The sequence below is a fragment of the Sus scrofa genome, chromosome X (assembly GCF_054392235.1).
Source record: "Sus scrofa isolate SSC_HxYL_T2T_F1_AM1 chromosome X, Sscrofa_HxYL_maternal_Yorkshire_Landrace_v2.0, whole genome shotgun sequence".
NCBI lineage: Eukaryota > Metazoa > Chordata > Mammalia > Artiodactyla > Suidae > Sus > Sus scrofa.
In genome coordinates this window covers 111,287,032-111,299,283 of record NC_139401.1, presented here as the reverse complement: position 1 = coordinate 111,299,283, position 12,252 = coordinate 111,287,032, and the positions used below count along the sequence as shown (strand labels likewise).

The window sequence follows — 12,252 nt, the reverse complement described above, 5'->3', positions numbered from 1 at the left end:
GACTGGGCTATACACCTCTGAGAAATGTCTCTGTGCCCTGTCCCCTCTCCTCCCACCCTCACCTCCGCCTCTCCAAAAGGGGGAGGGAGGATGGGACTCCCATGGCAGAAATAATGAGGCTTCCCTTCCTGGGGTTTAGCATAGGGATAATAAATAGAAGAGAACAGCCCACAGCTAGCTTGGTGCTGGTATCATAGAACAGCAATAGCTACATAAGGTCTCTAGGAGGAAGGAGTTGTCCCCAGACTGGTGGAAGGAAAGGAAGAGACTATTTCAGTAGCCCTACAAATGTCAGTGTTTGTGTGTGTGTGTGTGTGTGTGTGTGTATGCGTGCGGGGGGAAGACTACTTGACATCCAAACTGGATGGTACAGCTCAGTGGATGCCTGGAAGTGATCCTGATGATCTGGGGTTAGATGGCTGCCCCTGATGCCATGACACCATGTAAACTCCCTGGAACTTGGATATTATCCCAGGGAACAGGGAGTGAAAAATCCTGAAATGACTAGGAAATCACTAAATTTGCCTGAATTTATCTGGGTATATCTTTTCTGTCATGTGGCAAGAATTAGGTACCAGTAATAGGAATATAAAGAAAATTATGTTTTTGCAAAATGGAGTTTTCATTTGTGAAATTATACCCCTACTATCAAACCATCTTCTAAGAAGATCACAATAAGACACAGTAAAGGCATGCATCATCAGGGGGATTCTAGATTTCTAAAATGTTTTGATGATTAACTTTAAGACCTTTTGTTTTCCCACTTGGAAAAATTTCCTAACAAGTCCTAGTGTATTTGTACCTTTTCAACCATTGTTAACTACAGTTTACTTTGTTACTATAATTGTTTGCAGTTACTACAAGTATCCTTGTGTCAAAGAATGTAGGACTTATAGATTTCATTTAGTGACCACTAAAAAGAAAAGCCAAAAATCTGGGCTCTTCCACTTTGCTCACAAATGTTCTGTAATCCATCAGCAAATTCTGTGACTCTTATCTCCAAAATATATCCCAAATCTGACCACTTTACACAATGTCCATCACTAAACTCTAGCATGAAATTCCATTCTTTAGGCAATCTGGTCATCTTCCTGTCCATTACACATGCCAGGATTGTTCCTGCCCCAGGACCTTTGCACTTCTTATTCCTTCTGTTTGGAATACTCTTCCATCATATTTTCACATGGCTAACTCTTATCATTCAAGTCTTTAAGTGTTACCTCCTTAAAGAGGCTCTCCCTGAGCCATTCTCTCCCAAAGCTCCCAGTTAAAACAGTCCTTTCTCTAAGTCATTCTCTATCATAATATGCAGAGCACTTACTGGTACCTCCAAATTATCTTTTTTTTGTCTTTTTGCCATTTCTTGGACCGCTCTCGTGGCATATGGAGTTTCCCAGGCTAGGGGTCCAATCGGAGCTGTAGCCACCAGCCCATGCCAGAGCCACCGGCCTACGCCAGAGCCACAGCAACGCGTGATCTGAGTCTCGTCTGCAACCTACAGCACAGCTCATGGCAATGCCGGATCCCCAACCCACTGAGCAAGGCCAGGGACCGAACCCACAACCTCATGGTTCCTAGTTGGATTCGTTAACCACTGCGCCACGACGGGAACTCCCAAATTATCTTGTATAATTGTTTACATGCTTAACTGTTTGTCTCCTTCCAACAGAATGTGAGCTCCTTGAAGGTAGGGATTCTGTCATGTTTCCTCTACTGCATCCCTGGTGCCTAACTTAGTACTGTAGACACTCAATATTTCTGTATACACTGATTGAAAATGGAGAAGATGTTGAAGACTGGAATGAATCTAACCACAGGGCATCACCTAGTAGCCTTTTAGAAAAAAAAATTCGTATCAAGGTTTTCTTTATGTGAGTTTCTTTATCTTTCAAAAGTGAATCGAAACCAAGCATTCCAGTTAATTACATGTTTTTGTGAGTTGAGTTTCAGTAAGTTGAAATTTTAGGTCATCCTTATGGTCAAGTATTTCAACTTCTTATTGTGATGAAAAGGGATTGTAAATAATCAACCTCTGTAGGCTTGCCGGGTGAACTCAAGGAAAGTCTAATTGAACAGATGGGCTCCCATCCTCTAACTGGAAGGCTATCAGGTGATTTCACTTTGTCAAATAAGAAAAGCAAGTGTGGTCCAGAGATGAGTTCCTCTAGGGATAAGGGTTTAAGAATTCACAGCTGCTTGGGAATCTCCACCTGCCACAGGTGTGGCCCTAGAAAAAGACAAAAAAAAAAAAAAAAAAAAAAAAAAAGAATTCACAGTTCTCCTGGAGTCCTGTGTGATGTTAATTATCCTGGTGTGGTCTGAGAGAGTTGGCAGCCTCAAAGAGAATGAAGGCTTAACCCCCTTAGGCTTTCTGAACTGTGAAATGCTCTCATAAGCAAGTAGGTTACCTGAGAGGACTAAAGGAGACAGGCTAATGAAATCCATATGGTTGGTTATTTTGGACAGATGGCCTGTGTGTCACCTTGGAAGCACCTGAAGTGTCTAGGTGGTCTTCAAGGGCAGCTTTAAATTGTGCAAGTTGAAGTTATTGAATCTGTAGATGACAATGGAATGACTAAAGATGGACTAAGAGATGAGGTCAGCAGTCAGATTTTACAGTAGGGGTAGGAATGGGATCAAGAGGATGGGGAAGGATATACCTGAGCTTTTTGTCTCCTCCCAAAGTCAGGAAAAAACCCCACCTCTCTTCCATTGAGCAAGCAGGGATTCTTTTCTTTTCGAGAAGTACCAGTTCCTCACATCTCCACAGAGCTTTATTTGGACAGTCTCTATGCTTCAATTACTCTGTTGTTGGGCCCAATTCATAAAGACTCCTGGGATTTGTAGACCCTTTCATACCATTAAAGAGCTTTTTGTGATATTATCCTCTTACCAACCCCATAAGGAGGGTAGAACAGGGAATAGTCCCCTTGAGAGATGGGGAAACTGAGACCAAATACCCCTTACCCAAAGAAGAACAAGAATGTCATAAATGGATGTGGAACTAGAAATCATTTTCATCTTTTCTTATTCTTTCCAGTTTTATCCACCTCATGACATAACCCTTGTTATATCAGAAGCTATAATGAGCCATGAATAATAGAGATTTGCTGCATTTGTGGTATTCAATCTGGTTTTATGGATGTCTTCCTTTTCTTTGCCTTATCTTGGATCCTTTTGAGATTGTCAAGGCAGGGGAAAATGGCATTTAAAAGTGTGTATAGATTTCCTTTTCTAATTGATCCATTAGGGGAAATAAAAACAAAGATCAACCAGGAGGTGATATAGATGCTTTAACGTGTGCTGCCCTAGAGGCTTGACTCATGCATAATACCCCACGTTTTTATGAATACTCACACCAGAAAGGCACTGAGATGGAATGGAAAGAGGCCCAACCTGGTCTCAGAATTCTAGTTTGTCCCTGTTGAGCTAAGTGACTTTCAGCAAGCCACAACGTCATCTTGCCTCAAGTGTTTCCTCTCTGAAGCAGGTGTAATAATGCCTGTTCTGGGTTCATGGCAGGATTGTGCAAATAGAATATGGCAACGTATAGGAATATATGTTGAAAATTGACAGCCCACTAGATTGTGAGCTCCCAGAAGGTAGAGGCCATTTCTGTTTTATTCATCACTTAGCTTGACCTTCCTGCTGGGGTTATAGAGAAACATTAACCCTACTGTTATTCACCAGGAAGCATACCCAGAGACTGGCACAAGCGGGGAACTAACTCCATAGAAATAAACACCATTAGCTGCCCTGGAGGGATGATAATCTAGTTCTCTGAGATGCCTATATTTTATGTCACTCAGTTCCCCCAAATAACCTCTAAATATGATGAGAAAAGCCTATCTTGGTATTTTCATGTGATTTGGCAAAAGGTAGAAATTTAATTTCTTTTATAGAGATGGCTCTTCAGTGCTTAGCCTGGAGCTTGGCACAAAGAAGGCACCAAAAAAAAAAAAAAAAAAGAGTTATTGAGAGTGATGAATAAGTAATAGAATCTAGGGCATTATTATTAGCCTGTCTTCATTGCCACATTTTCCCCTTTCTCTTGAAAAGCGGTATCAGGTGTGTTGTGTGCATTGCAGTCAGGTCAGCATCTACTTCCTTGGGGAGTGTCCTTTCCTTTCCGCTTGAGACTTGCCTGCAAGGAAGATCTAGGGAACCACAGACCGTGGCTGCTGAGGGATGGGAAAGACTAGCAGCTGTCTGAATGAATCATTCCCCCTTTGAGAGGCCTGTTTGGCCAGGCCTTAGCATTCTCACATTGTACCTGCTGCTCTACCGCCAGTCTTGACCTATAAGCTCTATGAGTCTTACTGTGTAATGTATTATATGACCCAGGAAAATAAGATATTTTGGGGGGGATAAGACAGCATCAAAACAGCCACATCAAAATTAAAAAACCAAATTTCTTAAAAAATTGTCAAATAGGATTTCCAGCTGTGGCACAGCAGGCCAATGATCTGGCGTTGTCTCTGTGGTGGTGTGGGTTCAATCCCCAACCCAGCACTGTGGGTTAAGGATCTGTCATTGCTACAGCTGTGGCATAGGTCTCAGCTGTGGCTCGGATTCAATCTCTGGCCCAGGAACTTCCATATGCCATGGATGCAGCTGAAAAAGAAAAGAATGTCAAATAATACATACAGTAAATGTCTCTGACCCACCATTCCTTGGTATCAACTCATCTCCTATTGATGCTCTTATCTGTTCCCTAGTGTGTGGTTTGGCTGTGTCCTCAAACATTTGGTCATATCCTATATGTCTTCATACTAATTAAATTTGGTTGCAGTCATCCAGGGACAGTGTCAATATCTCAAATTCATCATTGTACTTGGTGAGAAAATTTGTAACAAAATTATTTTTACATTTTAACGTGTTTCTTAAGGCAAGGGGATGGGTTAATGGGTAAGGGAGATCTGTTGTAATAAAATTTAAAGATGAATGGTTCATTTTCTTTCTTTTCTTTTCCTTTCTTTCTTTCCTTCCTTCCTTCCTTCGTTTTAGGACTGCGCCTGCGGCATATGGAAGTTCCCAGGCTAGGGGTCAAATCAGAGCTACAGCTGCCGGCCTACACCACAGCCACAGCAATGCCAGATCTGAGATGCATTTGCGGCCCACACCAAGGCTTGCAGTAACACTGGATCCTTAACCCACTGAGTAAGGCCAGATATCAAACCTGCATCCTCACAGAGGCAATGTTGGGTCCTTAACCCACTGAGCCACAATGGAAACTCCAGTGGTTCATTTTCTTGATCATGTCCAAATGTCAACATACTCAGCATAGGTACATTTGTGGAGAGATTGTTCTTCTTTCCCCATATACTTCAAAAACCCTGTATTTAGCTGTTGAAATGTGGACTCCAATTGAAAACGCATGCATGCAAGTGAGTGTGCATGTGCATGCGTGCATGTGTGTGTGTGTGTGTGTGTGAGAGAGAGAGAGAGAGAGAATAGAAGCAGAACACAAATACCCTTAGAAGGACTACTTCCCAAATCAATTTGGTAGCGTTCTTCTTTTTGCTGCCTACATTTTTAAAAAATTAAAAGATGAAGTGACCACTGACAAGAGTGACAGAGTCTAATATTGAGACAAAACATTATCCATGAGCAGTTCAACTGTGCTCTGTGGGGCTTACAGTGTCTGCAACTCAGAAGACAGGGCAGTTCCCTCAGTGGCCTCTAGATGAAGTTCAAATCTCTGTCCTGCCTGGGGCAGTGGAGCAAGTCAGTTTCTTCCCACTCCTTTCCATTAATATATATTTTCTTGGGGTTCCCATTGTGGCTCAGCGGTTAATGAACCTGACTAGCATCCGCGAGGCCTCAGGTTTGATCCCTGGCCTCACTCAGTGGGTTAAGGATCTGGCATTGCTGCGAGCTGTGATGTAGGTTACAGATGTAGCTCAGATCCTGAGTTGCTGTGGCTGTGGCATAGGCTGGCGACTACAGCTCCAATTGGACCCCTATATTGGGAACCTCCATATGCCACGGGTATAGCTCTAAAAAGACACAAAGACAAAAAAATTTTATTTTCCTAAAGCATTTTAAATTAGCATTAACATTTCATTTAAAAAAGCAATCTCCTTTTATTCCCTGAACTATGTTCAGTGGGCATATAGCCAAGTGTCTGGAAAAGAAATCAAGCATTGTAGTTGACTTCTAATATTTCTAGGAGTCTGAGGGCAGAGAGAAATTTGGAATTGCTTTTTCTCCCACTGACACTTTTTTAACATGAATCTGTCTCAGGTTAAATTTTCAAAACCTGGTGGAGAATGATCATTTCGGTGCAGTTTTCCAAATCATAGTGGCGTTTCTCTGGGCAATGACAATGAAGCTGTCGACTTGTTTTTTAGCAAGGGTGCATCCTCCTCTGGTTGGGACATTTAGTTTTGGAGCTTCTGTCTAAGGAAATCAGTTTTCAAGTCAAGAAGGTTGATGGTAATATTTCAGATGTCTCTTCTAGCTGCATGCATTCTTGCTCAGTCCCTCCCTGCCTTTCCTTAAGGAACAGGTCCCTGTGATTTTATGTTGATTGTTAAGATAACAGCTAAGGATAGCTCAGAAAATGAGAGAAACAAAAGAATCATTTAAAGACATCATCATTTTAATTGCAGCCTTACCCAGGACAGGCAAAAATGTCTGCAGGGCAATTAGAAAGGAATTTTATTTTATTTATTTGTCTCTTAGTGGAAGAACTAGAGGGCTGGCCCCAGGCTGTTTTATGGTATTACTCTTTAGTCCCTGTGGTTTTAATATGGAGTGAGAATGGAAGAAAGGAGCTCATGTTATGTTTGTAAATGTTGCATGTGATCTTGTTTTATCCTCTCAAGTTCAGAAGGCAGGCTGTCAGGGGTCCTCACTATTTTTTGTATGTGGAGTTACTGTTCTTAAAATTGCTTTGAGATCATGGAGTGTTGAGGAGAAAGTGACATGCTATGGCAGTTAAGTCCCTGCATAGGAGAAGATCTATTTTTGCTGTCTGCCTTCTCTGATTTATGTGGTTCAAGGAGGGGTAGAGTAAAGGACATTGAGTAGACAAATGGCTTGGAGAACAATTGGTTGGGCCCCCCTCTGGTATATGAATCGAAAGCATTCCCTTTGTTAGGTTTACATAACATGTTCAGCACAGGCAGGCTAAGAGCTGATTGTCCTATACTGCTCAGTTCCACTCTTGGATCATCAACTTTTGTGTGTGCTGTCCTAAAGAACTTCCCCACAGAGTCCTTAATGCTGTCACTGGCAACCAATTGAGGAAAAAGAAAAGTGGCACGTGGGAATTAGAAAATGATTTGCACTTTTTATACCTAGAATTATCCAGCTCCTTTTCTAATCAGATTTTCAAAACAGCTCCATTTCCATACGAATTACTCATTGGCTGTAAAGTTCAGGAGGAATTGGTGAGCACTAGAAACTGCAAACCAATTAGAATGTGGCAATAGCTTTGCTCAGAATTGAATGTTGATTCAAATTGGCTCTGGTAATAAGATGCTCTTTAATGAAACCCTCATCGAATGGATTAGTAGATAGATGCTTTCCTAGTTTTTAAGAAAGACACAAAATGTGTGGGGGATGGGGTCTGGGCATGGGGACAATGACTATTTGGTCACAGTTTTAAGCCTTCGTGCTAATAAATCTTCCCAGAGAGCCTCTTTTGCCTGCAATATGGATGAATGGCCTTTGAAAGCTTAATGGGAATTGATGCCACCTATTGATTACCATTTAACGCACACCTTCCTAATTTCTAATCGTTGTTGAAGGAGAAATACTTTCCAGTGGAACAAGTAACCCTTACTGGAGGGTCCAAGTCTTGTGTCTTGATAGCTTAAGTGGTCAATTACTTCTTACAGCAACTTGATGCCTTTTGGGATGGCCAACATCAGCTTTGCTGAAGGTGGATACCAAACCAAATTTCCATGGAGCTGATTATGTGCTGACTACCCAGCAGATGGAAATCCCTGGCTTACTGCCTTGAAATGTGTAAGTGATTTCATGAGGGCAGGGGATTAGTCCCAGATAAGCTTCTGGAACTGTCATCATAGTGAGGGTCAAGGCCAGGTCAGTTCCAGAGGATCTTCATATCATTTTGATTCTTCTAAGACTGGGTCCCTTTCACTGGTTGGGGATTATAAGCCTCCCAATAAACAGTGGTAGAGGTGAGTTAAGGAAATCCTGAGCTAATAAGAATTCTTGAAAAGGTCTCAGGACCAACCTTTTTCAGCTATTACTATAATTTCAAGAAACACACTCCTCCTGGTGTCCCATGAAACAATTGGACAAATCCCATGATAAGAATGTTGAAATAGGAGTTCCCCTCATGGTGCAGTGGAAATGAATTGGACTAGGAACCATGAGGTTGTGGGTTTGATCCCTGGCCTTGCTCAGTGGGTTAAGGATCCAGCATTGCCATGAACTGTGGTGTAGATCACAGACATGGCTTGGATCTGCCGTTGCTGTGGTGTAGACCGGCAGCTTCAGCTCCAATTAGACCCCTAGCCTTGGACCCTCCATGTGCCGTGCGTGCGGCCCTAAAAAGACAAAAAGACCAAAAAAAATGTTGAAAAATATCAACTGTGATATCCGTAAGTTTTAATGATTTCTTAAAACAGGCTGGTTAGAACCAATATTTGTTTACTGTGAATCTTTGAGGAAAATCAGTAATTATACCTGCCATCCAATAATTTGATTATTGGTTGGAGTGGATGGCTAAAGTTTTCTTCTCTACCTACTATACAAGTGACTTCTGGATCATTTCTACAACCAGTTACATGGGTTGGAGTAGCAGGCAGTGGTATGTATAGAATGCATCCATTTTCTCACTGAAACCACCATATTTTCCTGGTTGGGGCAACTGAAAATACGGTTGGGTTCTTAAACATTCCATTGGTAGCCTTTTTTATAGACTAGTTGCTATAGAGCAAAGATCTTAAGACTTTATGCAAAAGTAGTTTGTCCATCATATTATCCTTCTATGTTCTACTTCAATCTCCTTTCATCTCTCTCCTTGACAATGTTTATGCTTGACTAACTTCTGCTAGTGAATAGCTTGCTATTTCCCCACTAAGATTTGGCCAATGTGGGGGTAGAGAGGGGGAAAGAAATCTACTCAAGAAATTAAAACAATTAATTGAATTATCAGCATGTACATGAATACTTGAAACAACTGTAATACATTTCAATAGAAAACCAATGTCTAAAATAGAATATGTAATTTTATAGTCCATCACTCCTCAGATTCTTAGAGTCAGTTACCTGACTTCCGCGAGTTGCTTATACATAAAATCACTGCTTTTGTAAAAGCCAAAAAGGAGTTTAGTTCCCTCATTCTTCAAGTAAGGGGACCAAGGCCAACAGAAATTAAATGACTTGCCCAACGACAAACAATCACTTTGTTTGGGTTGGGATTCAAACCTATGTGTTCAAACTTAGCGCTCTTGACCTGCCCCTTGTGATGTTGTGTATGAGTCTTAGTTCTAAAGGACTGTGAATCAGGTCACCAAGGAAATACTGTATTTAAGATGCTCTGCTTTGACAACATTCCCACCCTTTCCCAACCCTCCCTTAAAACACTGTCAGTTTGCCTTTGTGAGCAGATGATGGAAACCAGCAGGCCCAGTTAACTGTAAAGCACTTACTCTGAAAAATTCTTTTGTTGAGCCGGAGTCCAGGGTCCCATATGCAATTTCAGTCTGCTTAGCTAAGTCTTCAGCACTCTCTATGGGAGAAACCATCCTCTCCACAGTCAGGAAAGCAGCAAGATTGGCAGTATAGGAAGAAATTATGATCAGGGTGAAGAACCACCAAACCCCTCCAACAATGCGTCCGGAGAGCGATCTGCAAAAAACAATCCAGACCCAGAGGGGTTGGATTTCAGTTGAAGAAATCGTCATCTTTATTTTTGGAAAGAGGAATGGGTTCAGTGCAGCTGATGAAAGAGGGAGGTCAATGATGTTGGGGAATTAACATGTCAAATAGAAGTAACACGTTAACAGCAACACCCCATGTTGAGATGTCATGTGATAATGGTGCATGCATGATGTTCTTCAGGCCTATACAAGTTTCAAAGCAAGACTGTTTATTTAATCACAGGAAAAAATATCTTCTTTGTACCAGCCCCTGCTTAGATGTACTCATCCTAGTCGCTTCCTATGAGCCTGGCTGGCACCTGTGGAAGACTGCTCTGTTTCCTTGAAGTCAAGTGGTTCCCAGCCTTGCCTGTACATTAAAATCACCTTGGATCTTAAAAACAAAACATAACAAAAAACAAAAAACAACTCTCATGCTGAGGCCAGCCAAGATCAATGAAATCAGAACCCAAGAGGTGGGACCCAGACATATATTTTTTAAAAAATCTCTCCAGGTGATTATAGTGTGCAGTCAACTTTGAAAGACACTGATGTAGGGTGATGTCATGGGAGAAACACAGAGTCAAAAACCTTTACATATTTGAAGAGAAAAGGGTAGGTGCTAATAAATGAGCACTATTGACTACGTTTAATAAATTTAATATAGACATTGCCATTCTGTGCTATTGGTCATCCATAAGGCAAGGGCCCAGAAGATAATAGCTATTAATTGTCTTCCTATAAATGATTAGTGGGGATTGAAACTCTTTCCTTTTATGGACTGAGACTAAGGACCTAAGACAGGCCCCATGTGAAGTAGGAAACTACTTGTGTAATAGGATTTGAGAAGCACTAAAAGTTTTGTCTCTTCTGTACCCTACCTTGCCCACCGAAATAACCAAAACAGAGCCGTCTTCCCTGGTCTGCCTTAGAAATTCTACTGTTGGAATTATTCACTGTGTTTTTTTCAGGAGGCTTGGTCAGAATGTAACACTTCACTTCAACAGCACCCATTACCATATTACCCTGGATTCATCTATCCAAATCAGTGGAGAATGGGACAGAAGATGAGGAAGTTTATTTATTTATTTAATTTATTTTTTTGTCTTTTTACCTTTTCTAGGGCTGCTTCCCAAGGCATCTGGAGGTTCCCAGGCTAGGGGTCCAATTGGAGCTGTAACCGCCGGTCTGCACCAGAGCCACAGCAACACCAGATCCAAGCCACGTCTGTGACACACACACAGCTTACGGCAATGCCGGATCCTTAACCCACTGAGCAAGGCCAGGGATCGAACCCACAACCTCATGGTTCCTAGTCTGATTCATTTCCGCTGTGCCACAACGGGAACTCCCAAAGATGAGGAAGTTTTAATAAGGGAAATTTTGTCCTGAAACATAACTCTGCATTGGCAATACTTGGGGTATTTGTTAAAATGCAGATTCAGAGTATCTGAGGGCTCAAAAATCTATACTTCTTAAGCCTCACTGGTGATTGCAGTGGTCTGTAGAACAAACTGAGAAATATTGTTCTTCTCCATTGGTGATTCTCAACTCAGCCTGCACATCAATACCATCTGGGGAATTTGACACAAAATAAAACAACCAAAAAAAAAAAAAATCCTAGGCTCCACCCTAGACCAATCCAATCAAAATCTCTGGGGGTTGGACCTAAGCAGAAGCATTTTTGTAAAGCTCTTGTACAAGTAAGGTTGGAAATCATGGTCCTGCCTTGTGAGTGCTATTCAGGGAAAGGGTTTGTGGGAAGTTAGGGGCAGTGTGAGGGTACTGAATGCTCAGTGATGGGTTAGGGGGAACCTCATCCCCTTGGCGATGCTGCTGAAGGCTGGCTCTGTCTGCAGAAATGAAATCTGGTCCCTAGGTTTTGTAAAAACATTGCCACGTTATACTTAGGATAGTTCTGTTCTGTGGTGGAGCTGTATCCTGGTTAAGCTGTGTTCTCTCATGCCCAGAAAAGCTCCCAGCAAAAGAACCCACTCTGTCATAGAGTCAAGAATAAGCGTAGGAGCCTGGCTCATCTCCAGGCTCTGTGGGAAGAGGGCAGTTCTGGGCTGAAAGCTGGCAAGTCAAGCACTTCTCTGTCTGTACTCACATTTTACCACTTTAAAGCAAATTTAAATTCTTGTGTCCCTAAATAACCTTTTTTAGGCTGTGGAAAATTCAGTTGTTTTAGGTTTTACACTCTAATCAACTAATTTTGGCAGGTGTTTTGAGCCATAATATTCTTTCTTGATTAATTGTAACAAAACTACTTGCATTTTTAAAGCATGTAATTCCTGTTGGGCCCAGAATGCTTAAATGACCCTTATTTATTTCTGAACATAATCACTTTTAGCTTTTCAGATGTGCAAATATGCTTTGCCACAGATTTTCCCTAGCTAATAGTTATCCT

General features: G+C 41.6%; 1 protein-coding gene across 8 annotated transcripts in view; it reads right to left on the bottom strand.

Moving 5' to 3' along the window:
• The window catches only part of GRIA3 (glutamate ionotropic receptor AMPA type subunit 3), a 283,119-nt gene that overhangs the window by 51,529 nt on the left and 219,338 nt on the right, over positions 1-12,252 (bottom strand). For all 8 annotated transcript variants that reach the window (XR_014834767.1, XR_002340866.2, XM_085006795.1 and 5 more), the window contains one exon: positions 9,633-9,831. Coding sequence is in view for 6 of the 8 variants with exons in the window: in XM_085006795.1 (XP_084862921.1) it covers positions 9,633-9,831 (199 nt within the window). In the remaining 2 variants the exon portion in view is untranslated. The remainder of the gene's footprint in view (positions 1-9,632; positions 9,832-12,252) is intronic.